The sequence below is a fragment of the Elephantulus edwardii genome, unplaced genomic scaffold (genome assembly GCF_000299155.1).
Source record: "Elephantulus edwardii isolate Elephantulus edwardi_28Jun2011 unplaced genomic scaffold, EleEdw1.0 scaffold00267, whole genome shotgun sequence".
Classification (NCBI taxonomy): domain Eukaryota; kingdom Metazoa; phylum Chordata; class Mammalia; order Macroscelidea; family Macroscelididae; genus Elephantulus; species Elephantulus edwardii.
Window position 1 is genome coordinate 32,814 of NW_006400017.1, and position 25,736 is coordinate 58,549.

The following is a 25,736-nucleotide window of genomic DNA, read 5'->3' on the forward strand; positions in this document are numbered from 1 at the left end:
TAGGCCACCAGAGTTCTTATGAATCAGGCTGGAGTCTTTTATCTTCTAAACCTACAAGTAAAATTTTGAGGAAGACCTCCTTATAAAGTTGAAAATTCTTGCTGATAGTAGCCTCCCCACCCTACCATCTATCACTGGGAATCATTCCCCTTTTTTAATAACAAAATACTAAGACCTTCTGATATATGTCAAAGATGACTATTTCAGAAATAAGAGGAAAAACTTAACTGTTTTAAACTTTAAATTATTGCTAGGTTTGCCATGGATCACAGATTTTTCCTGTTTTGTGGATCATAGAATTTGCTATTTTCTCATTTAATTTTCCTTTGATATGGTGTTTAAAAGTTTCCCTTCCTAGCCTTGAAAAGGTTATTTTTGATAACAAGGTCAGAATTGTCTCAAGCAAAGAATTTCACCTTTGGCAAAGAGAACTCTTTGAGTTGTCCTTATAGGTTAAGAGAACACTTTTTACTCTAATATTTTAAAATTTTATTTTTTTTTAAATGTTGGTTTTCAGCTGCTCCAGGAAATGTACAATTTCCTGTCTCTGAAAATGTGTTAGAAGGTCGGCTATGGGTCGATTGTGACTTGACTGCACACACCACACAGTGGGAATCTGCAGATGATGTTGATTGAAGCTACAGAGATACATTAGAAATTAAGACTCTAAGTCCCTATTCCAAACTATAGAATAAGAACTTGCATTCTCACACACACACACACTTCCCCAGATTATTTGCAAGTACCTCAAAGTCTGATAACTGTCCTAGGGTTTCCTGTAGTCTGACAACATTGATGTTTGAAGGCTCAAATCTCTGGTGTGAGCTTTGCAGAGAACCCAGCTGGGGAACACATATGGAAAGGATCCACTCTGTCTTAGCCTTTTTTCCAGCTCACTCCAACCCATAAAAGAATATCTGCACACAGACAGATCTTAATCAATATTTGCTATATTTTATGGAACAGAATTTAGCTCCTAATAGTAAGAGGCGAAATCTAATGGGACATGTATTTAGCTTTGCCTTTTATATTAAAATTTCTTTGGCAACATACAAGACAAACCAGGCACTGAAGCATACTCTAATTATGTGTGCCAGTTATAACAATTATAAAAGGAGCTCTTTTTAGAATGCTGTCGAAATTACACAATTTCAGTCATATCACTCATATGCCTCCCAACACATCTCTCAAGTGTCTTAAGAGACCAGAATGTTATCATTTCTTAGTTGTCTAGAGCCTTACATAAATTTTTTAAAATTGTGAGAGGAAACCCCAAAGTAATTTATTTATTCTTTTTTTGTGAAAGGATCAAGACTGGAAGCCATTGCATCCAGGGGCTCCTGTGTTTTTAACTCTTGATGGAAAGACTATTTCATTGAATGGAGACTGTACCGTGTACCCAGTGTTTGTAAATGAAGCAGCATATTATGAAAAGAAAGAAGCCTTTGCAAAGACAACTAAACTAACACTTACAGCAAAAAGTATTCACTCCTCTTCACGTTAGAAATTACTTTTAGATCCTTTGGTACGCAGCAATTTGAAAATCTTGACTAATCTGTAAGCTCCTTGAAAGCAAGACTGTGCCTTATTCAACTTTCTATCCATAGTACCAAGCTGAGTGCCTTCCACACAGTAAATAAGCATTAGGCAACATTTCAGAATGAATGAATATATGCATTTTTAAAGGGTAACACATTATATGTTGTAGCTTATCATTTAAGTGTATTTCCTATATAATTTTTACACATTTTCCCTTAAAAGCTTAACATTCTTGATAAACAGCTTTTAGATTCAGATTAAATTTGAAAAGATTATATATAAAAATTATTGAATACAAATATATTTTCAAATAATGTATAAATTTTAATACAAAATAATAGTTTCTAATATTCATTTTTGTATTTAAATTTATGATAATATATTAAATATCCACTTTATATACTTTATCAATAGGTATAATATCCCTAGGAAATTTTTTAAATGTTCTTCTGCAAAGTAAATATGAAGTGAAATGGGATATGATTGTAAAGGTGACATTACTAATTAATCAACAAACTATGAATGGCTCTTTCTCTTCAGAAGGTCAACACCCTCACCACGCACCTCTGCACTTGCATGCACAGCTGTGTTGCACTGACCTTGGTAACTGGAAGCTTCTTCCAGATGTGTAGTATGCTCCACCAATGTGTCTTAAGAGAAGCTGACATTCCTTTGTCATATGCCATGCTCTTCACAGTTGTCACATTACATTTTGGTGGGAAAATGTAGTTACTCTTTTGCCCAACCAACATGTGAAGAGCAAGAGATATGGATCCAAAAATCACCAGTGTAGGTGATGAAAGAAGAAATAGCGAAGGACCATGGACACTAGTAGGTGACTCAAAGCCATATCTCTAGTTTACAAATTCTTTCTCTCAAGAAGTTTCCCTCTGTTCTTTACCTCCCAAGAGTCTCTGTCTCAAAGGTCCTCTAACAGCTGCCTTCCTCTCCTTTTACTCTGGGGCTCTTCTCTCCCTTCTCTCTCAGGCCACAACCGGTAGTAAAGCACATTTTCTTCCCATCATTTGAACCCAAGATCATCTTTATGGTTTCAAGATGTATTTATCAAAATTAAGCATTACCTTCCAAAGCAAATCCCATCAAATCAAGTCTACTGTACGTTCAATATATTATTAAATGGTTGTGAATGTGAAACTGGGATGGGGTGCGGTTAATGTCTGCATCTTTGATTAACCTGTTAAAGCTCTCCGAGAGCAAGGACATTTGTCTTGTTCTTTGTAGTACTCAGAGCACTTAGAGCAATGCTTAACACATAGAAAGAGCTTGAGAGATTGAGTACATGCAAGTTGACCCAGGGAATGCAAACCAGCTTTAAGGACTTAGGTTAGAGGGTTGCTGCTGGTGTTCCTAGTCACTGGAGACTACAGAACACAGGGCGAGGGTTGGGAGGGGAGAAAAGTGCACAATGAATGACTGGAAATTCAAAGTCGCTGTAAATTTTCATTGAAATAAATAATAATTTAAAAAAGAGTTAAAAAACCCTACCACCACCACAGGGACAGGTGTAGTGGACTGTGTCATAGCCAGGCCTCCTACAGGAGGAGCAAGTGCAAAAGGACCACAGCCGAAGCCCTTGAGCCTGAGGTTCCCACGGAGATGGCCAACAGCCCTGTGCTGGGGAGGGGCCACCAAAGGACAGTGACTGAAAAATGTGAGGAACTGAAAGGTTCCTTATTGAATCATCTCAGTCCTAGAAACCTAGAAATAAATCCTGTTGTTGTGTACTGTAGAGTCAGAACTGACCCTCTGGTGGATTTTCAGAGGCAGTTACTCAGATGGGAGGAAATTGCCCATCTTTCTCCTGCAGAGCTATTGGTGGCCTTGAACTGAATGCCTTCGGGATTGCAGCGCAGCTTCTTGGCCACTATGCCACCAGGTACTACATTTTTCCCCCTATTACTCCACATGTATTTCGATGTTCCCAGAAATATGTTCTACAATACGGGGGTGGGGGGGTGTCACTATGTCTCTATCAGTCCATCTAGAATGTTCCCACAGGTGGCACATTTCAAGATTATAGGAGGCAAGTCTGTTTAAGCTAGGATGTAGACTATGTCCAACTTCTATTTCTATGCTGTTCACGAGGCATCCCAGTGAAGCTAATTATTATGGGAATCTCAGGTCAATTCAAGGCAATTTAATAACTTATTTTTGAGATCTACAATCCACCGAGATATAGAAGAGTGTCAGGTACTCAAATTAAAAACTGCCATCCTTATAAAAGAACTTTAAAGATAGATATATAGATACATAGATGATAGATAGGTAGACAGACAGACATAGAGAGATAGAGATACACACACATAACCAGGCTCTTCTGTCATTGCTTCTTCATGAAGGTCTGTGAAAAAAGCAGCAATGATTGACACCTTCTGATCTCCAGATGGAGCGTAGGACTTACACACAAAGCTGAGAGCCAACAGAGATGACAGGGCACCATGTGGGAGCCTTGGGAACCGCCAGCATTTCAGAGCTATGAGTGTCTGGGCCCTTCACTCATCTCTCTGGCTGCTTCAGAGCAGCTGAGTGGTTCAAATGGGGCACTGGATGAGAATACACCACAGGAAGCTGACACACAACATGACTGTGATGGTTGTGTCCCTGCATGTGTGGGGACCAAGAATCAGGCTTCAGGTCCAAAAATGGCCTTCCTTCTGTCCAATCCTTCTAAGTAACACTCTAGAATTTTTGTTGGTCCTTGCATCTGCACACTCAGGACAAAGATAAAGCATGGTCATAACAAGGCAAAATAAATATTTATTAGAAATTTTAAAAAACCAATATGGCTTCAAAGGCACTAAAATGTTCTTACTCTTCTTGAGATTTGTTTCTTGAACATAGAATCTGACACACACACACACACACACACACACACTACTAAGAACAAGTATGCAAATTGGAATTTACAAGGATCAGGTACATTCAATGAGGTGATGATTCTGGAGAATGAGGTGACAAATCTGGGTCTGGGACCAAGATCACAGTAAACATATGTACATCATGCATGAGTCAAGTACACTTTTCAGGCCTGAGTGATGTCTACATACCTGGGCATGCCCAGAACAAAGAGCCGCTGTCCACCCAGGCCTGGAGGAAGGACAGGAATGTCAGTAATACTGAGCTCTCTTGGGCAGACACCTTCTGAGAGCTTAGTGACTTCACAGTACAACCTCACACAGCTCCTCCCATCTCTAAGGGAGGAAGGTAAGCATCATTTTTATTCCAAAAAGATACATTTAATAATGTCAAGAATTATCCCTGAGGCAGAGTTTAGCTAAAAGACATTTTTCCAGCCAGAAACAGTATCTGAGCATGAGTGATTCTACAAAACAATCTCTTCTTAAATTAATGAAACATAAACCATGAACTTTCAAGATGTACTGATATGCTCTCCATAACAGAGTTCAGTGTGGTATGGCGCAAGTGTGTGATTTCATGCACAACACTGTTTCAAACTAGCCATAAAGATTATAAGGATGCTTCGGAAGGCCAACACGAGCCAGCTGTGTGAAAAGCCCTAGCCCCATGGCATATGCCAATCACAATGCTCACTTGAATTTACTGAGCAACTGTGTTTTTAAACAAAACAAACATAGTGCAGGGATCTTCAATAAGATCCTGAATAAGTGCTTGACCAGCTTCTACTTAAACATTTCTAGTATCTGGAGCAGCTACTGGGCTCAATTGAACCAAAATCTTACTGCTTGAAATTCCCCGCATTTGGCTCCACTTCTGCCTACCTGGAACACGTCTGCTCTCCCTACCTCCCTGACAGGCTTCCACCAAATATTCTCTCTCCTGATGGCACATCCCTAGCAGCTTCTACCTTGCTCACCTCTAAGCCTGGTCTGCCCATTACAGCTTACAGCATTAGTTGGTTCCTGAGGTAAGCAGGGCTGTACCTTTGCTCATCTTAGTTCTTCCCAACCAAGGAGAAGTAGAGCCTCTGACATATTGACCCAGCAAGTGAGTGAAGGCCAAGTTTCTACCCAACTAGCTAAGCTAGCACACAGAGGACCCAGGGCAGGGAAACTGGCCCAGAATGAACGGCCTGGCTTGCATCCCACAGTTTGCCTCAAGTCAGACAAACTAGCCAGATGCCAAGTATCTAAAGGCCAAACTTATTTTTGTGCCATTTAAGATTAATGATAAATATCTCTGTAATTCCACCTCAACAATTCTCACATGAATCTTTTTACCAGATAAGTAAGGCAGAGTGCATTTTCTGGTTGGTTAAATGCAAGTTATACAGAAAGTTACTTAACTCTGCATCTCTGCCCTCAAACTGTCTCAACTTAACTTCTGGTAGAAAAATAAGTATATGAAGATCTAAAAAGCAAGCTCCAAGTTCTGGCAAACATTCTTCTCTCATAACCCTGCCCCTGCAACTTCAAAATTTACAGTTAGCAAAAAAATACTGCATATTATATTAGATATCATGTTGAAGTCCCTCAATGAGAGGTGCCCAGGTAGAGTAGTAACCTCTGAGATTCAAGAGCACATAAGTAGATCAGCTGCTACTTCTGTTTCAGATGGGGCCAGTACAGCAGCTTGGAGACATGCATACTGTAGGCCTGGGACAAGGAAAGGAGCCAAGGCCTTTCACCCAGATCACAAGGGCCCAGATGGGACCTACTTGGCATGTCCCATGTGGACTTCTGTGTATCCAAAGAAAAAACTTTTTGTCTTTGTGGCAGCCAGCCTCAAGGCCAAGCAAATAATACTTTCATCCTGCTGAAAAGCCCAAAGTCTACTTCTCAACTTTGAAAAAGCACATACTTCATCTGAAGTAACTGTTCATTCAAAACTGAAATGTCTTCTATTGAAAATAACTATTCTAATTATGCACCTAACGTATCTCACTCTGAGACAGCTTGAGCCTTGGGGTACCAAGGGCATTGTCCTTTGGAGGCTGGCTTCCTATTTCCTGAAGACACCAGAAGGGCATTTCTTTCCAGAGCTTATTCCCTTCCTCAACAGATGTTTTGGCTCAGTTCCCCCAGTATTCTGAGATGGAAACAAGAATCACCCGCAAATCCAAATGTCCCAGTGATAGGAGGGGAGCATGAGGTGGAGTCAAGAGTGGAAAAGGGGCTGTGTAAGTGAGGATCCCCTCTCAGATCCTCAGCCCCCACCCCTTGCCTGCCACTCTTCTCCAAGTAAATGTGCATTTGTTGAAGTCAGGGATCTTATCCAAGACTTCAGGGGACTCCTATGCCCAGGATCTGCACACCCTTTGCAGATCCAGAGTGTTTTCCAGGCAGACAAACTGACTCCTGCCTCCCAGCTTGTTTCAGTCACCCACTCAGCACGAGCCAGACTCCCTTCACACCAGGAAGCCCCTCGACATCATTCAGGACCCAGCCAGAAGTAGCAGGTAGCCCACCATCACACCAGCTCTGGGTTCTGCTTCTACACTGATGTTTCTGGAAAGTCGTCTATTTCATCAAATGCATTGAGGGTAGTTTTGCTGTTGCTCCTGGATGAATTCTGGATCTTGCTGATATCTGCTATTGGAAAAAAAAAACACAAACCAATTCTAGAAATACAGCATTCTACACAGGGTGCTTCCAAGGCGTAAGTGCAACACCTGGTTTTTAGAAGTTATTCCCAATGAGGGTTATAAAGTGTCAGCTTTGGAAAGGACCTGAAAGCCAATTTAACTCAACCCTCCCATTTTACAGATGGAGAAATCAGTAGGTCAGGGAGGTATGGTCCCCACACTGCCTCACAGCAATAGTACCTGTCCGTCTCACGGGTCCTGGGTCCTCAGTAAGGAAGGAGACGTGAGTCTTCCATTCCGTCCACTTCACCTCATTGATCCTGTGAGTAAAATAACCATTCCCATCACTTGATTAAATGCAAACAAACAGCAGCACAGTGAAGTGTCCTATTCCTAGAACGATGACCCAGTTCCCCTTTTGTTTAACTCAGGGATCCAGAGCATTCCTGCACGACAAAGCTCAAGAGGTTTAAACTTGCCCAAGTCCCTTTTCCCCACCTCCCAAGGGATCATTTTCCCCAAGAATAGCTTGGGAAAACTGTAAATTACTCAAAACTATATAAAATAATTTAAAAAACCCATTTAAAAAAAAGAAATGCTCTGAATTGTAGTTCTGGCAAAGAATATTGAATATACCAGCAACTGCCAAAAGAACTAAGGAATCTGTCTTAGAAGAAGTGCAGGCAGAGTGCTCCTTACAAGCAAAGATGCTGAGATTTCATCTCGTATATTTTGGACATATTATAAGGAGGTGCCAGTCCTTGGGAAAGGACATCCTGCTGGGGAAAACAGAGGGTCAGGGAAGGAAAGGAAGACTCTCAATGGGATGGACTGACCCCATGACTGCTGCACTGGACTTAAGCACAGCAGAGACTGTGAGGATTTGACAGTGTTTTGTTCTGTCGTACATGGGTTTGTCATGAGTTAAAGCTGACTTGATGGCACCAATAACAATAACAAAGCCAGAGGCAGCCCCCAAAGAAGGAAAGAAGGCAGGCTAGCTGGCCCATCTGAGGAGATGGCAGCTGAGCTCATAGACGATTGTGAGTTTAAACCCGCTGCTGCAGTCACTACATCAGTCCATCTCCTTGAGGTGAACTCTCCACTTTTCCAAGCGTGATGTCCTTTTCAGGGATTGGTCCCTCCTGATAACGTGCCCCTAGAAATTTAGCTAGGCCACAGTTACACTAAAAGGAAGTTAGAATTCACACGTCCGGTTGGTACAAGCGCTCTGTATCTGCATGCTGGCCTAACAGTTGACGGTGTGGACACAACCAGTGGTGTCCCTAAAGAAAGGCCTGGGGGCTGCTCCCAAGAAGTTGGCCTCTCGATGGAGCAGTTCCACTCGCAACACAGAGGTTGCCATGAGTCAGCGTCACCTCAACAGCAGCTAACAGAGCGCAAGTCACAATAAGCGTGGGTGTGGTTCAGGGAGTGGGATTACAACTGGACCCTGGTTTCTCTGAGTTCACAACCAGAGTGAGGCTGTCAAAATTGGACACATTTACTAGAGTGACAATTACAGTCAGAAATGATGACTTCTGGAGGTAGAGCTCTCAGTCAGAGAAGAAGGTTATGACCAAGTTTCACTCAAAGACGGCAGAGTGAAGAAGGATGCCATTGGCTAGGGGTAGGAAGAGGTGGACTCAGAAAAGGGGGCCATGGGATGTGAAAGGGTTTTTTTATGTAAGTGAGAGATTATATGGAGCACAATGTATATGTGTGAAGCAACATAAATGAGTTATTGGATGAAAACCAATTTTTAAAGGGGCCGGGAGAGGGAAGTGAATCCTGCCTGAAAAAAAAAAAAAACTGAAACAAACCCACAAAAACCTAAACGTGGTTATTCAAAGGTCTGAGGTCTGCATGCAAGGCGCAGCCACATGAATGAGCTTGCCAGGCTGACAAATCGTCTCTAAACAAGTGAGCACTGCTGGTGTCAGAGTCCTTCCCTCACACTGCTGAAGCAGGGACCCCACAAAATAAACTCTGTCTTCTGAAGAGGCAGGCCAGCCAGTGGTGGCACTGCTGTCTACCAGCCCACCTAGCTCATCGACTCATCTCGCTTTACCCACCCCAAAGACCACCCCCGAAGGATCCTTTATTACCTCAAACATAGCCGGAAATCTTCCTCCGCGACTTTACACAATTCTCCCATGCGGAATCGGCTTCTCAGCCACTCTGGTAACATTTTCTCAAACTCCAAGATCGTTCTGGCTCTCTGGGGAGGTAAACAAGCCTCAGCATGTGGCTTAGCACACATACACCTGTGCACATGTATATACACCTGCAAACTCATGTGCAGACACATACGCATATTCAGGGGCAGACGCAGGTACACACACAACCAAGATTCCTCCTCCACGCCCACTAGATGCTTCATTTAGAGATGCTGAGGGTCCTGAGGATTTGAGAACAGTAGAGTTCAAAAAGAAAAAGAGTCGTCTGGAAAAGATGTTCAAATCCTTTGTAAAATTACAACATACTCTTTCTGCCATCTTTCCATGCTGCCAAAACGGTGAGCATGACTGTCCTGGCTGATGCTCTCAAGAGCATAAACAATGCCGAGAAGAGAGGCAAGCACCAGCTTCTTAGGAGGTCATGCTCCAAAGTCAGAGTTCGGTTCCTGACAGTGATGATGAAGCATGGCTCCATTGGGAAATTTGCAATCACTGATGATCACAGAGCAGGGGACATTGCTATCAACCTCACAGGCAGCTTAAACAAGTGTGGCATTATCAGCCTCGGATTTGATATGCAGCTCAAAGTTATATAAAAGTGGCAGAATAATCTGCTCCTGTCCCGTCGGTTCCGTTTCATTGTACTGACAATCTTAGCTGGCATCATTGGCATCATGGACCATAAGGAAGCAAGATGAAAACACACCAGAAGAAAAATCCTAGGATTCTTTTTCTAGGGATGTAATACACACTGCAAATAAAATGCCTCAATAGAAAAAAAAAAAACACAGAAAACCAAAAACAACAACCAAAAAAACCCACACACACAACATAAACAGTGTTTCTGGAAATTCAATCTTTCCTAACTAAAAACTGCAGAGTTCTGGAATCCCACAGTAAAAGAAGGGTCCTGTACCCTTATCCCAGGCTTAGAATCCCCTCAGCAGTTTTCCCAGCAATAATTTTTCTACTCTTTCCTGAATACTGTCAGAAAGAGACACAGCATCCAATTAAGACTGGAAGAGATCTGTATTTGTTCCCATTCCAAAAAAAGGTGACCCAACTGAGTGTGGAAACTACAGAACAGTGTCATTGATTTCACATGCAAGCAAGATTCTACTGAAGATTATCCAAAAATGATTAGAACAGCACATCAGTAGAGAACTGCCGGAAGTCCAGGCTGTGTTTAGAAGGGGTCGTGGTACTAGGGATATTGTTGCTGATGTTAGATGGATCTTGGCTGAAAGCAGAGAATACCAGAAGAATGTCTATCTGTGTTTCACTGATTATGCAAAAGCATTTGACTGTGTGGATCATAACAAACTGTGGTTGACTCTGAGAAGAATGGGAATCCCAGAACATTTAATTGTGCTAATGCAAAACCTATACTTGGACCAAGAGGCAGTAGTCAGAACAGAGCAGGGTAACACTGCATGGTTCAAAATTGGGAAGGGTGTGCGCCAGGGACGCATCCTGTCTCCATACCTTTTCAACATGTATGCAGAGCAGATTATCCGAGAGGCTGGGCTCTATGAGGAGAATTGTGGCATCAGGATTGGTGGAAGATCTATTAACAATCTGCGTTATGCAGATGACACAACCCTGCTTGCTGAAACTGAGGAGGACCTCATGCACTTGCTGCGAAGGGTCAAGGACTGCAGCCTTCAGTATGGACTGAGGCTCAATGTCAAGAAGACAAAGATTCTCACCACTGGACCAATTGGCAGCATCAGGATGGATGGCGAAGAGATTGAGATTGTTCACAGCTTCAGTTTGCTCGGGTCCACAGTCAACACTCTTGGCACCAGTAGTCAGGAAATCAAAAAGCGTATCGCGATGGGAAAGTCTGCTGTTAGGGACCTCTCTAAAGTACTCAGGAGCAACAGTGTCTCTCCAAGTTGGACAATGACTAGGGAGGACAGAAGGAGAGTGGATGCTTTTGAGCTGTGGTGCTGGAGAAGAGTACTGAATGTACCATGGACTGCCAGGAAAACAAACTTCATCTTAGAGAGGATTAAACCAAGCTACTCCTTGGAGGCAAGGATTCTGGGGCTTCGTCTGACATACTTTGGACATGTTGCCAGGAGGGACGGGTCCTTGGAGAGGGACATCATGCTTGGGAGGGTGGAGGGACGGCGCAGGAGGGGAAGACCCTCTATGAGATGGATTGACTCGGTGACTGGGGTAATCGGGATGGGTGTGTCAGAGGCAGTGCGGTTGGCGCAGGATAGAGCAGGGTTTAGGGCTGTTGTGCATAGGGTCGCTATGAGTCGCAAATGACTCGACGGCACATAACAATAACAACAGTGACACAGTGCATTTTATGTTGCACTGGTAGCAGAAGGTCAGAAGTTAAAATCCACCTGCGGAAATAAGATGGGAAGTCTCTTTCTTTAAAGATTCATGGCCTCAGACACCCAGTGGAGGGTTACCTTGGATCCAGAATCAACTCAATAGCAATGGAGTTATTTGATAATTGCTAGAAAAAGAGGTCTGGTGCCAGAGTGCACAATGTATCTGGCTGTTAATGAAAAAGGTCAGCAGTTCAAATTCACCAGCTACTTTCAGAGAGAAATATGGGCAATCTCCTCCCTTAGAGAGTTACAGGCTCAGAAACTCCAGAGAGTGTCACTTTGAATGAGAACCAACTAGAAAGCAATAGATATAGTCTCAGTTTTGTCAGAATGGTTAGAAATGTCTTGTGTCAAATGCCAGCTATTCTCCCCATGGTTCCTCCACTGCATCAGTTCTGTTCTCTTGGCCATCACAAGGGGGGCTGTTCCTTCTTTCATAGCTGCTTCTCCAGATTTTGGGAGCAGCTCTCATCTCCTTCAAACCTGCCTCCTCAGAAGGTGTGGTTTCCAGTCCTCCCCAGACTTGATCTATATCTCTGTACCTGTCCTGTGGGTAGATAGCCTTCATGCCTCAGTTCTCATTTTCTCAGAGTATATTCCAAGAAGTGGAATAGCTGTGTCATATGGAAGTTCAGCATTTTGAGGAAGTGACAAACTGCCTCCAGAATGGTTGTACCATTTTACAATCCCACCAACAATGTATAAGAGGTCCTTTCTCACCACATTCTCTGCAACATTTATTACTTGCCGCTGTTAAACTTTGCCACTGTTACTGGAGCGAGATGATACCTCGTTGTGGTTTTGATTTGCATCTCTCTTATTGCCAGTGATTTTGAGCATGTCTTCTTGTGTCTGTCTGTCATTCAAATATCTTCCTCTGTAAAAATTCTTTCTATGTCTTTTGCCCATTTTGTTATTGCATTATCAGTCTTTTCCTTGTGGAGGCCCAGGAGTATTCTGTAGACTTTCGTTGTGAGATTCTTATCTGAGATGGTATTACCAAATGTTATGCGTCTTTTTATCTTGAAGTATACTGTGGGAAATCTAGAGTATGTACTCAAAGAATCTAGACTGAGGCTTCTTCAGAGTTGATCGATTACCAGGGGAGGTTATGTAATTCCCAGGCTCTCATTCACTGGTCCTGATTATTTCAGTGACCATTGTGCTCAACTGAGTTTACATTGTTCCCCATGGATGCCCCAACCCACCTGCAAACGCCAGATACGCTCACTCTCCTTGGAGATGTTCTCCACGGTCTCTCCCATCAAGGCAATGAGCATGTTGAGGAGGAGGACAAAGGTGAGGATGACGTAGGTGATGAGCAGGAAGAGAAAGAGAATGGGGTACTTGGAGTTCTGCTGGATGTTCAGGTCGCCCAGGCCAATGGTGAGCTTGAAGAGTTCCAGCACCGCGTCACCGAAGCTGCCATAGGAGCTGCACTCATTGCTATCCTTGGGACACTTCTCAATCAATGAGGCCAGGGCTGGGGACAAAACAAAACCCTTCAGGTTCTCTGCCTGACAATCATCCAACAAGCTCAAATGCACATACCCACATGTACACACACTCACAAAGACAAAGACGCACACCTGAACCAAATTTCTGCTGCTTTCTTTTCTCTGGCCACTTAAATTTCAAGTCTTAGCTTCTCTCGAAGCCACATCAGGATGGCTCCTTCTCTGATCTCTCTGACTTCTTGTTTATTTTTTTTTAAGACCTTCTGTCTAAAGTCCTTATTATTCTTTCTCCACTTTTTCCCCACAATCAACCATTGCTAATTATTTTCTCTCTTTCTCTGTGTGTGTGTAAGAGAGAGAGAGAAAGGGAGGGACAGAGAGAGAGAGAGAGAAAAAAAGCTTTGAGTTCCTGTAGCCTGGGCCCATTCATCCAGTTTCCTCCGAGACTGAGATCTTGAGTATCTTAAAAATATTCTGTAGTATCTTCCTTTTGGACGAGCAGAGGACTCTTTCTTTTCTTCTTTTCAACACACTATAGTATTTTCTCAATGCAGGATGAATGGATAAATAACTAAACAGATGGATGGACAGATGGATAAATGGTGAATGGATGGATGGATGGGCAAATTATTGGCTAGATGAACAAAAGAGCAGCTGAACAAGGTAATGAATAATCAAATTTTGACCCAGAAAAGCTAGACAAAGGCAACTGTCTAATTACAAATGCCAATAGTCACTTTAAAAAAAAAAAAAAGCTTCCATGGGAAACTAAAACCATATTTCTTTATACATAAGTTAGAAAGCTTAGGTTTTGCTGCTTCCTCTGTAGTAAACAAAGGGTTTTTAAGAGGGTATTAAAAAACTAATAAAATAGCTGTGTTTCCAATCAAGACTGGGGAGGGGGGAAGAGAAATCCTAAACATTAAGATAAAAAGTAACAACAAGTAGAATCTTTTTAAGGAAAAACATTTGTTATCAAATTTAAGTCACTATTTAAGACTTAGCTGCCATTTGTTATAAATCTATACCTGTAAAAGTTGACAGAATGAAAAATTTTAAACATGAAAAAAGGGTATTATTAATTATTATCATTATTATTAACTATTGGCATCCAGCAGACCAGAGGTGCCTACAAACAGATGTGGAGCAAACTGTAAGAATAGCATGCTACTGAGGGCAGAACCAAAGGAAATTGCTCTAGGTTTCAAAGACCATCAAACAAATTTCTGTGAGCTTTAGTTTCTCCATCTGTAAAATGGGGCAATAAAACCTACAGCTATGAAAATAGTAGAGCTAAGGGGCAACAGCACAGAGATGAGCGACAGGCCTGGTTTGAACCCCAAGTTCTCAGAGTCTCAGATCTCTTATCTGTCCACAAGGGATCCCACCCAGGGACTCCATGCACAGACATTTGCACTCGGGTAACAATTCCTGCTTGATCAAGGCGAGAAGAAGTAAATTGGGTAATACCCATGAAATGTTACCTGACACACAGCAAAGAACAATTGTTACTAAAGCTTCTATGTCCTTTTTTATTGTGACCTCCGTATAAAGTGCTGTACAAACATGAGGGTTACAGTTCTTTAAAATGCAATTACCTACTCCAAATCCAAGTAGGAACACGATATATACAAACAAGAACTTCAGAACATCATGCAAAATGACCTACAAAGAAACACGATTCAGGTGTAAGCATATACTCACTGTATGCTGAGCTTGCTGCTCCCCAAGTTCCTCCAGTCCCCCTACCCACACTCCCTTCTCCCCTCGACCCTCCCCCCCAAGTCCTCCTGCCTCTCCAAAACTCAGCTCTGACTCCATCTCCTCCAAGAAGCCTTCTCTGCTTGGTTGCTCCAGCTGTGAGTTCTCCCCTCCCTCCATCCCCTTAGGTCACTATCTGTTACTGTTCTTGCTGGTTTGCCCAGGACATGGGTGTCTTTCTTCAGGGTCTCACATCTGGAACCTTCGTGCTTCCTGGGGTCAGTGGTGTGCTGAGGCTGACTCATACCAGCTCACAAGAGTTACTGGTTCAATTTTAGCAAATTTGGTGAATGAAGGAAAGCATGAAACACATAAATTTTGTAAACAAACCAATATAAAATTTAAAAAAACCTTTTCATGAATTTGGTGAGCTGGTTGTTAAATACAGCCATCACCATAGAGAAAATTAAATTATGTTATAATGAAATTAATTTCTATTTAAAAATAGTAAATATCCAAAGATCATAACTTTTCTATTTTACTATTATCTCTGCTCTTGTGCTTATTTGCATATCTTGTATCTGCATGAAAATATTATCTAATGGTGTGTTACTGTCTGTCTCTTCCTAATGTAGCTGGAAATTGGCTGTGGAGGCAATATTTACACCACTGAAATTGGTAAGCGCTACAAATCAGAGTTGAATTCATTGTTGTATCGATTCTCTAGATCTAGAATAAAGAAGGTGATGGAAAAAATCTTACTGGAGATTAAAGTGTGTTCTGTGTGTAGCTATCATATGTGAATAGCACAAAACACTAATCACTTTCTAGTATTTGATAACTGCTGCTCACATTATTGACAGACAAGTGATGTTTCAATCTAAGTTTTCATGCTTTCGTTTTCATCTTGCTCCTTAAATAGTAACTAACAACATTCTTTTATGAATTATGATCAAAGGTTGGGCAACAGGTAGGACAGTTCAGGAAAGCTCAAGCCTTTGGTGAAAGTCAATTGCCTGTGTGGAATTTTCAACAAAAATTATTGTATATTTTGCTCCTATTTATAAACTGAGTTCTATATATCTTTTATATAGTAAAATTTATAATAAATATATGCATATACACATGAAGAACTCTGGTGGCTTAGTGGTAAGGAGTTGCGCCATCAATCCAAAAGCATGCAGTTCGAATCCACCAGCTGCTCTGCAGTATGAAGATGAACAATCTCCTCCCACATGATTAACTGCCTCTGAAAACCCACTGGAGAGTCAGGTATGGGTTGGTTCCAACTCAATGGTACATAGCAACAAGATATACACATATATTTTTAAATAGTTGTCCTCAACATTCGTAAAAGCAAGTTAAAGTCAATAAGGTTTCTAATTATTTTTTGTACCTAGAGATGGTTTTTACAACTGAAATGAACATTTCAGCTAAACAAAACATTGCTGAATATTGTTTTGGTAACAGTTGCTTTGTGTAATTTCTATAAATTATTCTGGAAAAGGTGTAATGTCCTAATAATAAAAAGATTGCAAACATAGTTACTTTTTAAAAATAGCTAGTAATTTGACTTTGGCCTATTAAAATATAAATATACAGAAAGCATTTGCATTCAGAGGCCAAAATTGGGCTGTTGTTGTTGTTGTTGTTATGTGCCGTTGAGTCGCCTGCGACTCATAGCGACCCTATGTACAACAGCCCTAAACTCTGCTCTGTCCTGTGCCAATCGCACTGTCTCTGACACTCCCATCCCAATTATCCCAGTCACTGAATCAATCCACCTCATAGAGGGCCTTCCTCTCCTGCGCCATCCCTCCACCCTCCCAAGCATGATGTCCCTCTCTAAGGACCGGTCTCTCCTCACAACATGTCCAAAATAAGTTAGACGGAGCCTCAGAATCCTTGCCTCCAAGGAGCCACCCGGTTTAACCCTCTCCAGGACAAATCTGTTTGTTTTCCTAGCAGTCCATGGTATTCTCAATACTCTTCTCCAGCACCACAGCTCAAAGGCATCAATTCTCCTTCTATCCTCCTTGGTCATTGTCCAACTCTCTGATGCATAACAGGTGATTGCGAAGACCATGGCCTGTATCAGACGCACCTTAGTCTCCAGAGAGACACCACTGCTCTTCAGCACTTTAGAGAGGTCCCTAACAGCAGACTTTCCCATGGACTAGACTATAAATTAATAAACACATGGCTTATTGAACATCTTATCCTATTTAATATTAAAAATATATGTTATGTGAATTAAAGGAAGCCTTTCTTGTTAATAAAATCTTGCTATTTAAAAAAAAGTGTCCTCAAGTTGAATTCGATGCACAGTAATCTCAGGTGTGGAACTAAGCTCCATTGGGTTTTCAGTGGCTGGTTTTCCAGAATTCGATCACTGGGTCTTTCCTCCAACTCACCTCAGTGCAGACTCGAACTGTCAACCTTTCAATTAGTAGCTAAGTGTGTTAACAGCATATCCCACTCAGGTACTCTGCCTGTATCTTTTCCCAGAGAACAAGACCTTAATATTTACCAGCACACCACTGCCTGGGGGTAGCATCATTCCTCCAGAAAGTGTAACTCCTTCCCAACACCCAACAAACCCTGAAATTTTAAACTCTGGGTGGTTAAAGTCTGACCAAAGCAAAGAGAGACTTCAGCATTAGAGAGAAAGCAGTGGCCTTCCCCTTGAGATTTCTCCTTCTCCTCTGTAGACCTCGGTTTCTCCAAAGCCTCCCCACACCCGCACACCTCTGACCCTGGGCCATTCCCAACGCACCTTCTGGATCATGACACTGTACATGCCCATGGACTGGAACCCCCGAGTGTAGTAGAGCATGTTCGCCCAGCCCAGGGCCATGGCCAGCACGAGGCAGGCGAGGTACTCTTTGTAGGCAAACAAGTACAAGAAGACAGACAGTATCACAAGCACAGCTTGGATAAAACTGTTCAGGAGACACAGGAGACAAGGGCCTTACTTAATTCTCAGCACCAGGACAAAGACTATCAAATCCCCAAACCTCCCTAAAACCCCATGAATGTGTCAGTGGTCCCAGTGGCTGATGCTGAAGAGACAGACAAGATTGTCTTAGAGCCACTCAAATGTGCCTAAAATCCAGCCTTGTAGACCGTGTCACCAAGGGCAAGTCAGGAGCCAGTGGTGGGCTGACTGCAGCTAATAGGGACTTGATAATAATACAGATCTCCTAGGGCCCCAGAAGGTTTAGATCTCAGCTGTACAGGGTGCAGCTCAGGATGCTGTCAGTATCACTGTTAAGTCACTTGTATGATTTCCAATTTGGGAACCATTGAGGTAGATTGAACATGTGTTGAGTGATGACCTTTTCTAACTAAAATGGCAAGGCTGTCAATATCGATAAGCCAACCATAACAAAAACCTTTTCAATTCTACTACACTATCTTTTTTTTTAAAAAAAAACAAACCATTCATAATATATACAAATACAGACAATCAAAATCTGAAAACCATGAGCTATTCAGACAACTGTCTTTAAAAACTCTCTTGCTTATTAACACTAGGCAAAGGTTTGCATCATGGCCTATCCATTTTTGTAGTGTCTGCAGCTGGTCTAACCATTTACTGCAGTACCTGGGTGACTCACATGCCCCCACGGATGAAGAACTCAGCTCAAGACTCTAGGAGAAAGGTATATACTTAACAAAACACCTAAGTATTTGGAAACATCAAGCCAAGATTCTAGGTCCTACAGGTCCAGCCTTGCAGATACTCAGACAAGGGATTTCAGTGGGGTCTACAGTGCTACAGAGCTCAGCCTTCATTCTAAACTGTTGCTTTTGTTCTGTTCACATGGTAAGAACGCTCAATCAGTCTTTGTTCATTTAGAGACTGGAGTCATGCAGCCTTTGTGTCAGCTGCCTGTGACCTCATTTACATACGGTGGACTTTGTGACTAGCTCCTGGGGTAGCCAGCCTGGCCTGGGCCTGAGGTGAAGGTGGCTGGCTGGAGGCTGGAGACTGGGGTCAACCCCACTAAATCTCTTCAAGACTACATATGGCTCAGTTCTCTGTTCTGGGCCTCAGATGTCATGCTTACTGCTGAAACTCAGTGACTGAGGTACTTTCAAGCTGACCTGTCAGGATCCAAGATGACAACTTTTATTTAAATGAAAAGTGATACTCTGGATCACCCCCTTTATAGTAAAGTCAACAGGACTGCTAGAGTCTCTGGGTGTCTTCTCCCCACTGACTTGTAGGGGTGAGTTCAGTCACCATCTGCAACCCAATGGTAGACACTATTTTGTGGTGCCCTCTGACCCTCTTCATGGACGTCCACATGCCTGTGTTGCTGGAAGGGAGAAAGGTAGTCCCTGGCCTTGTTAGTAGAAGGGGATGGCATGGCAGGAGGACCCAGAAGAGTCCAGCAGCCACAGTACAGAACTTCAGCCTTGTTTGTGAGATGATGGCCATGGGGGACAGATCTACTTACAAGACAAAGTGAAACCAGGCATCTGAGAGGATGGACTGTAGGTCTGATGGCCGCAGCAGGAAGATGGCAATGCCCTAAAGCCAGAGGAAGAGGAAACAGTGCCCGCTGAGTGTGGCCCTTCCTGCCCTCCCTAGGGGTTTGGAGGAAGGAGGTTTCCCAAGAAGTGAGGCCTTCAAACATTCCTACATTCCACCCTCCCCAGGCAAAATCCATCTCTCTTCCTCCAAGCAAGGATTGAGCCCAATTCAGGGTATTTTCACAATTCATGGCTTAAATTCCTTACCAGACTGTGAGTTCAATGAGGGCAAACTCCCTCTGTTTTTATGTATAAATGAGTGTTTATATGAACCTAGGGAGCTCTAGTGGCCGAGTGTACAGAGAGATGCACTGTTAACCCGAAGCTGATACCTCTCTGGCAATCTGAACCAACTAGCTCCTCCTCAGGAGAAAGACAATCTCCTACCATGCAATTCACAGCTTCCGAAAACCCACCAGAAAGTTAGCTAGTAAAAGTCAGCTAGTAAAACCAGATGGATTGACACAGTGGCTGCTGCAATGGGCTCAAGTATGTCAGAAATTGTAAGGATGGCACAGGAAAGGACAGGGTAAGGAGCTCTTGTGCACAGGTTGCTATGAGTCATACTCAACTCAATAGCACTTAACAACAACATGTTGTTATGTGCCCTCTCTAACCCTCCAGTGGGTTTTCAGAGGCTGTAATAACATAGGCAGATGTTGCCTGACTTTCTCCCATGAAGCAGCTGGTGGATTCAAATCAAATGCCTCTGGGTTCAGTGCAACTCCTTACCTGCTAGGCTACCAGAGATCCCTGTCTATTTGCATCTCTATATGTCTCTATCTAACCATATCCATATCTATATCTATCTAGGGAGTTCAGTTAAGGAGTGCTAAAGAGTTGCACTGCCAACTCTATACTATCTTCCAATGTGATTTACAGCCTCTGAAAACCTGCTGGATGGTCAGCTGAGTCAGTTCTGACTCAACAGTATACAATAACAACTTCTCTATATGACAGAAGAAACTTCTATGCTACTCTGGTAGCGTCGCTGGTGATCTGAAACCACCACCAGCTATTCATAAGGATAAATAGTTTCCTTCCCTTATGATTTACAGCCTCAGAAACCCAGTGGAGGGTCTCTATGAGGCAGAATCGACTCAATGGGAGGCAGTCTGGAGTTAGAGAGAAATGCACAATTTTTAGAAGGTGTTGAGAATGTATTTGTTGATTAGTTGGATGAGTAAGTAGATAGAAGAAGATTGGATAAAGGATGAAACAGTGGATGTATAAGTATGAGTGGGCATTTGAATAGAAAAATAAGTGTAGGGATGGGTGGGTAGAAGTCTGGATGCTGTTAAATAGGTAGGTGGCCGAATGAATGAAAGAAGACAGGTCATTAGATGACTGGATGACAATGGGGAGAGGGGAACGGGTGACTGAGGCATAGATAAATGTCAGATGGGCAGAAAAACAGATGGAGTAGCTAAAACCGTTGTGGTGGTGATGGCAGTGTACTGTCAAACGAAAACTCACTCATAGTCCTCAGCACTTTTTCAGCGGCAGTAAATCACATGGAAGGAGAATTTCCATCTTTCTCCCGTGGAACAACTGGTGGCTTTGAACTGCATGCTTTTGGAATGACGGCACAATTCCCTACCACTAAGTCACCAGAGCTTAGGGTAAAGAAGATTGGTCTGCCTTATTTATTGACTTGTGTCTAAGACATCTAAGCCTAAGAAAGGAATTATCACTCCAAACTCCATGCAGTCCAGCAGCAGCGGCAGAGGATGAGGCACCCCAGGTCTGCTTCTCCCTGCCCTGCTGGGCAGTCCAAAAGGGCTGGTGGCTGACTCACCTCCTTCACAGAGATGCATGTGGCCCAGATGAGCACAAACATCCGTCCTAAGAGCTGCAGCCATGCCAGGTTGTGTGTCAGGGCCAAGGGGTGTGGAAGAGCCTGGGAGGAAGGGAAAAGGGTGGTCAGGGTGGGACTTGAGGGGGCAGGGGTGGCAACAGCTCTGGAGGGACCATGCACAGATGTACGTGGAATCAATGGGCTGGGCCAAGGCCAGCGTGATACACACTCTCTGTACCAAGAAAGAAAAAAGAAAAGGAAGCCCTTGCCTTGCCACCCGCGGTGGGAAACCAGAACTCTATAGCAAGGAACATGTGCATAGTTCTAACAATCCCTCACACTTCATTGCATTTCTCCCTCCCAGCCCATCTACATCCAGACACACTCACAGGCCATCTTAGGTCCAGTCAAACAAAGCAGAGACTCTGTGACCATGTGAGGCAGGAAACGAAGTCCCAGAATGGTTTGGAGAAAACTTGTCTGAGTGACAGAGGCAGAGTCAATGACTTTCCCATTTTCTGATTTCTTGTGATTTCCCCATAATAGAAATACTCTATTCTAGATTTAAACCATGAAGCCAGGCAGGGAATGGGTCTCCTAAACCTCCAGCTCACACCCTACAGAGGCCAGCAAGGGCTGTGCACCTGAGGCTTGGTCCAACCAAGCACTGGGAACATATTCCCATATTCCATTTCCCTAGAAGCATGGGGAACAACATCAGGGGATTCCATGTATGTCTCTTGGCCCCTCTGGGCCTCAGATTTCCTGTCAGAACATGGACGGGCTCCAGGTCCCTCCAGTTCTGACCATCCACACCCCTTCCTCACCCCCCACAAAGGGCCACCTGTACCTCCTCCTCCCGTGGACGGTAGTAGGAGACAAGCGTCAGCGTGATATTGTAGAAGAAATAAAAGCAGAAGGACAGGAAGAACATGTACTTGGCAAACTTCTTCCACTTCATACGCAACAGCGTGTGCAAGGGCTCCAGGGTCAGCATCTCGTGCCGGTTCTAGGGGTAAAACACCACCAGTCAGAGAAGAAGGAAGGAGCAGGGGCTTGGGGTGACATTTCCTAGGGGCCCACGGGCAGCCCTGAATCAGTGCCACCCCTGGCAGAAGGTGCCAAGTGTGATGTCCCACAGACTGGTTTGGCCAGAATGTTAGGAGGGAACTCCCAGCTCCTGAGACTGCTGCCACAGTGTACACACAGCACGCAGACAGCAGCCAAACACCAGAGCCTGGAGGGTCTGAGAGACAGGAGAGATTGAGAGCTGGAAGTGTAGAGTCCCTGAATCGAGCCCCAAATTAGCCCCCACCTTGCTATTTGTCCTTAAGTGAACTCTGGCTTCAATCTCTATATAGAGAGAACTGATAACAATCCCTATCCTACCAACTTCACAGGCTACCGTGAGGGCCCAAAGAGAGATAAGGGAAGCTTAACTCTTGATAAAATGCAAAAGATTATGACCCAATCTATTGTTTCACTTTCCCCAAGAGTTAAAACCCTTTCACTTTTGAACACTTTCCCTACAGTTTGATGGAACTCCTCTTGCTTGCACCTCCTTCAGGGAGGTCTCCCTGATTTTTACAGCTGCACACTTTCTAACCCTCATCTGGATCCAGTTGAAGGAGAGGGTATTCTAAGCCTGGTCATATACAATCAGCAGGGAAACGAAGGGAAAATAAGACTGAGATCAACATCAATTTTCTTCACATCCAAACAGCCTAGGATTCTGGATACAGGAGGCCTCCCATCACTAAGGTCAACAATTCAAAGTTAATGGGGCACAGTAGAGCCCTCACTTGCTCTGAGTTCTGTTCTTTTTTTGCCAGACCATGCACACAGAGGCAAGGAGGGGGAGGCACAGGGGGAGACACCACACACAATCAAGCTAGGGGTCCCTTATATGAGGTCCAGCCCTCCCCCCTCTTGCGCTTTCCTCTGCCCACCCAGAAGACCTACGTCGATATTGGTGTTGTAGACAATGATTTCCAGCACCGAGTTGTCCGTCACGGTGTCCACATTGGTGAGGTCATAGAGTGAGGATGACACAGGCCCATATGCCCAGTCAGTGAACTTCCTGGACAGGCTTCGGAGTGGCTTCTCCTTGATTTCACGACTGAGGATGTACTTCAGGATCTGGGACAGGAAGAAAAGAGCCACAGAGTGGGGTTCAGAGCCAGCAGGGTAGGACCCGCACTACCCATGCTGGTCTGAGAAGATGCTCCCATCTTCACCTCAGGCCAGCTTTGTCTCAGCTTTGTCTGACTAATGAGTGAGTCTAAAGCTGATCTCCTACTCATTCCCCTGTGAACCTAGGGACAAAAAGTACAAAAGCCTTTTGCACACTGGGAATATCCTATCATTGGCTCTTTATCCTTGTACCACCAGTTCTATGGCAAATCTAAGGAACTGACAATTTTGAGAAGTGATGTTCATTTGGTCTCAACTTGACATTCCCTCTCCCCCACTCATTCCCAGGAAGTCAGAACCATCTCAGCTGGCCCTCCATCAGGTGTTCAGAAACTGCCCACCTTTCTCTTGAGGAGCACCTGCCTTTGTGTTGGCAGCACAATTTCTTTCTCCCTAGGCCACTAGAGCTTCCTGGACTTGACAAGATGGTAGTTTCTCCAACTTCCCCAACTCATCCTCAGCCAAGAGCCCTCCTGCTAAGGCTCTGGCAGGCAGGTGGTGACAGAGACCTCACTTTATGGGATGCTCTGCCAGACCCACCCTCTATATCAGTGATCTGCAAAGTCTGCTGCATATTAGAGTCACTAGGACTTCAGAGGATCCTCAAAAAAACCAAACCAGTTGCTCTCGAGTCAAATTTAGCTCATGGCAACACTACATATGTGAGAGTAGAACCATAACCATATTTCACTAAATTTTTCTACAGCTGATTTTTAAATACAGCTCACCAGACTGTTCTGAGGCACCTCTATGTGGGTTTGAACTTCTGACCTTTTGTTTAGCAGTTAAAGTCCACTAACTATTTGCAATGCCCGGGGACTCTTCGGTAGGTGTTGATATTTTGTAAGGCTCCCTGGGTAATTCCAAAGTTCAGATATTGAGTCACTGCCTTCCAGCACTACTTTTCAAAAGATGCGGGGAGAAGGGTGCAACAATGAATGAATGGAATTCCGAAATCTCTGTAGATGTTCATTGAAATGAAAAATAAACAACCTAAATTTAAAAAAAAAAATTAAACTAGAAAATTAAAACTTTAAAAAAAAAAAAGATGGGTTACCCTAGGATAAGGACAAGGGCTTCCTGGAACACCATAAAGATCCAAGGGAGGGTGGCACCAAGCAGTAGGGTTTCCACCTTATCTCATCTGGAAGCCTGTTCTGTACCCTGTTCCCACTAGCCTGGCAGAGAGCTCCAAGCAACAGGCCTGGGTCTCCCCATGCAGTGTTCCAGTCCAGGAAAGTCCTAAGTGCAAGGTCTGTGTCTCTTAGACATCACTGTACCCTCCACTCCTCACATCATGGCCAGCTTGAGTAGCATCACAAAATGTTCTCCAAATGACAAGAGATGAAGGAGAGAAGGAGGCAGGGCAAGGGTTGGGTGCCTGTCCTGGACTGGCTACAGGAGCCCATTATTCTAGCAAACAAGGGGATCCTGGTGCAGGGAGCTTTGTCCTTGGGCTGGAGTCCTTGGGCAGGAGAGCAAATACCACAAGGGCATGCAAGGCAAAGGCCATTGGTGGAAGCTCAGCCTGCAACCACAGCCTGACTCTCCCAAAGAATGGATCCCTGGATTGGGCCAGAGATGGGGCAGCAGACATACAATTCCTCCTCTGTTAAAGACATTCCCTATTCCTTCCTCCCCCAACAAGAGAATAAAAAAGTCCCTTGTGGGCCTCAGCCATGATCACTGGGATAAGACCCAAGGCCCTCAGTCTTGCCTCTGCAGTCAGCTGCCCTGAGGCTGGCACAGCTGAGCCTGCTCACTGACTCACCCATCCAAGAGCCCTCCTCTCCTAGTTCAGCGAGAGCTAGGAGAAGGCTTAGATCCCAGGGATCTGTCCCTTCAGAAGCTATGAGCTCAATCCCAATCGGGGGTCTCAACCTTGACTTTAGACCAAGTCATAAGTCAAACATAAGACAAACAGACAGAGATTCAGACGTATCCCTGGAGGAATCTTTACCACAGCACCAAGCTAAGTAAACCTAAAGTTCTTGAACCACATTACAAAGAGCCCCAAGCAGCCAAGTGCTCTGCTGGGGACCTGGCGCACCACCTGACAGGCATGTCCCAATCTCTCCATAGCACAGCAGCCCTGCTGGAACGCCTGTCCATCAAACCAGTTGTGACTCAAGAAAACTCAAGTGTGTGCAGAATAAACAGCTTCACAGGGTTTCCAAGGCTGTGGTCTTTCAAAAGTGGATCACTGGGCCTGTCTTCCAAGGTGCTTCTGAGTGGTTTTGAACCACAAACCTTTCAGCTAGTGGTCAAGTGTCTAAACCATCTGCACCACTCAGAAACTTTGCAACCCAGGGAATCCTTGCTAACCACCTTACCAAGTGAGACCCTCCGTTACAAAGCTCCCCCTGACCCCAAGACTCTTTTCAAGATGGTTCTGAGAGAGGGAGAGGAAGAGGGAGAGGGAAAGGGAGAGGGAGAGAGAGGGGAGAG

The 25,736-nt window shown here is 43.9% G+C and overlaps 2 protein-coding genes across 3 annotated transcripts in view; one reads left to right on the plus strand and one right to left on the minus strand.

Annotated features, from left to right (window-relative positions):
• ASPA (aspartoacylase) overlaps window positions 1-1,504 on the plus strand; it is a 33,357-nt gene extending 31,853 nt beyond the window's left edge. Inside the window, exon 7 of the mRNA XM_006899743.1 lies at window positions 1,307-1,504. Coding sequence (XP_006899805.1) covers window positions 1,307-1,504 — 198 coding nt within the window. The remainder of the gene's footprint in view (window positions 1-1,306) is intronic.
• Window positions 1,505-6,917: 5,413 nt separating this feature from the next.
• The window catches only part of TRPV3 (transient receptor potential cation channel, subfamily V, member 3), a 41,747-nt gene continuing 22,928 nt past the window's right edge, over window positions 6,918-25,736 (minus strand). Inside the window, exons 8-17 of one of the 2 annotated variants that reach the window (XM_006899745.1) lie at window positions 23,058-23,234; window positions 21,946-22,104; window positions 21,096-21,197; window positions 19,222-19,295; window positions 17,532-17,697; window positions 14,653-14,719; window positions 12,806-13,080; window positions 9,172-9,284; window positions 7,304-7,383; window positions 6,918-7,067 (exon numbers count right to left, since the gene is read on the minus strand). In XM_006899745.1, coding sequence (XP_006899807.1) covers window positions 6,973-7,067; window positions 7,304-7,383; window positions 9,172-9,284; window positions 12,806-13,080; window positions 14,653-14,719; window positions 17,532-17,697; window positions 19,222-19,295; window positions 21,096-21,197; window positions 21,946-22,104; window positions 23,058-23,234 — 1,308 coding nt within the window. In that variant the 3' untranslated portion in view covers window positions 6,918-6,972. Of the gene's footprint in view, window positions 7,071-7,303; window positions 7,384-9,171; window positions 9,285-12,805; window positions 13,081-14,652; window positions 14,720-17,531; window positions 17,698-19,221; window positions 19,296-21,095; window positions 21,198-21,945; window positions 22,105-23,057; window positions 23,235-25,736 lie in introns of both variants that reach the window. The other variant, XM_006899744.1, reaches the window with a different exon arrangement.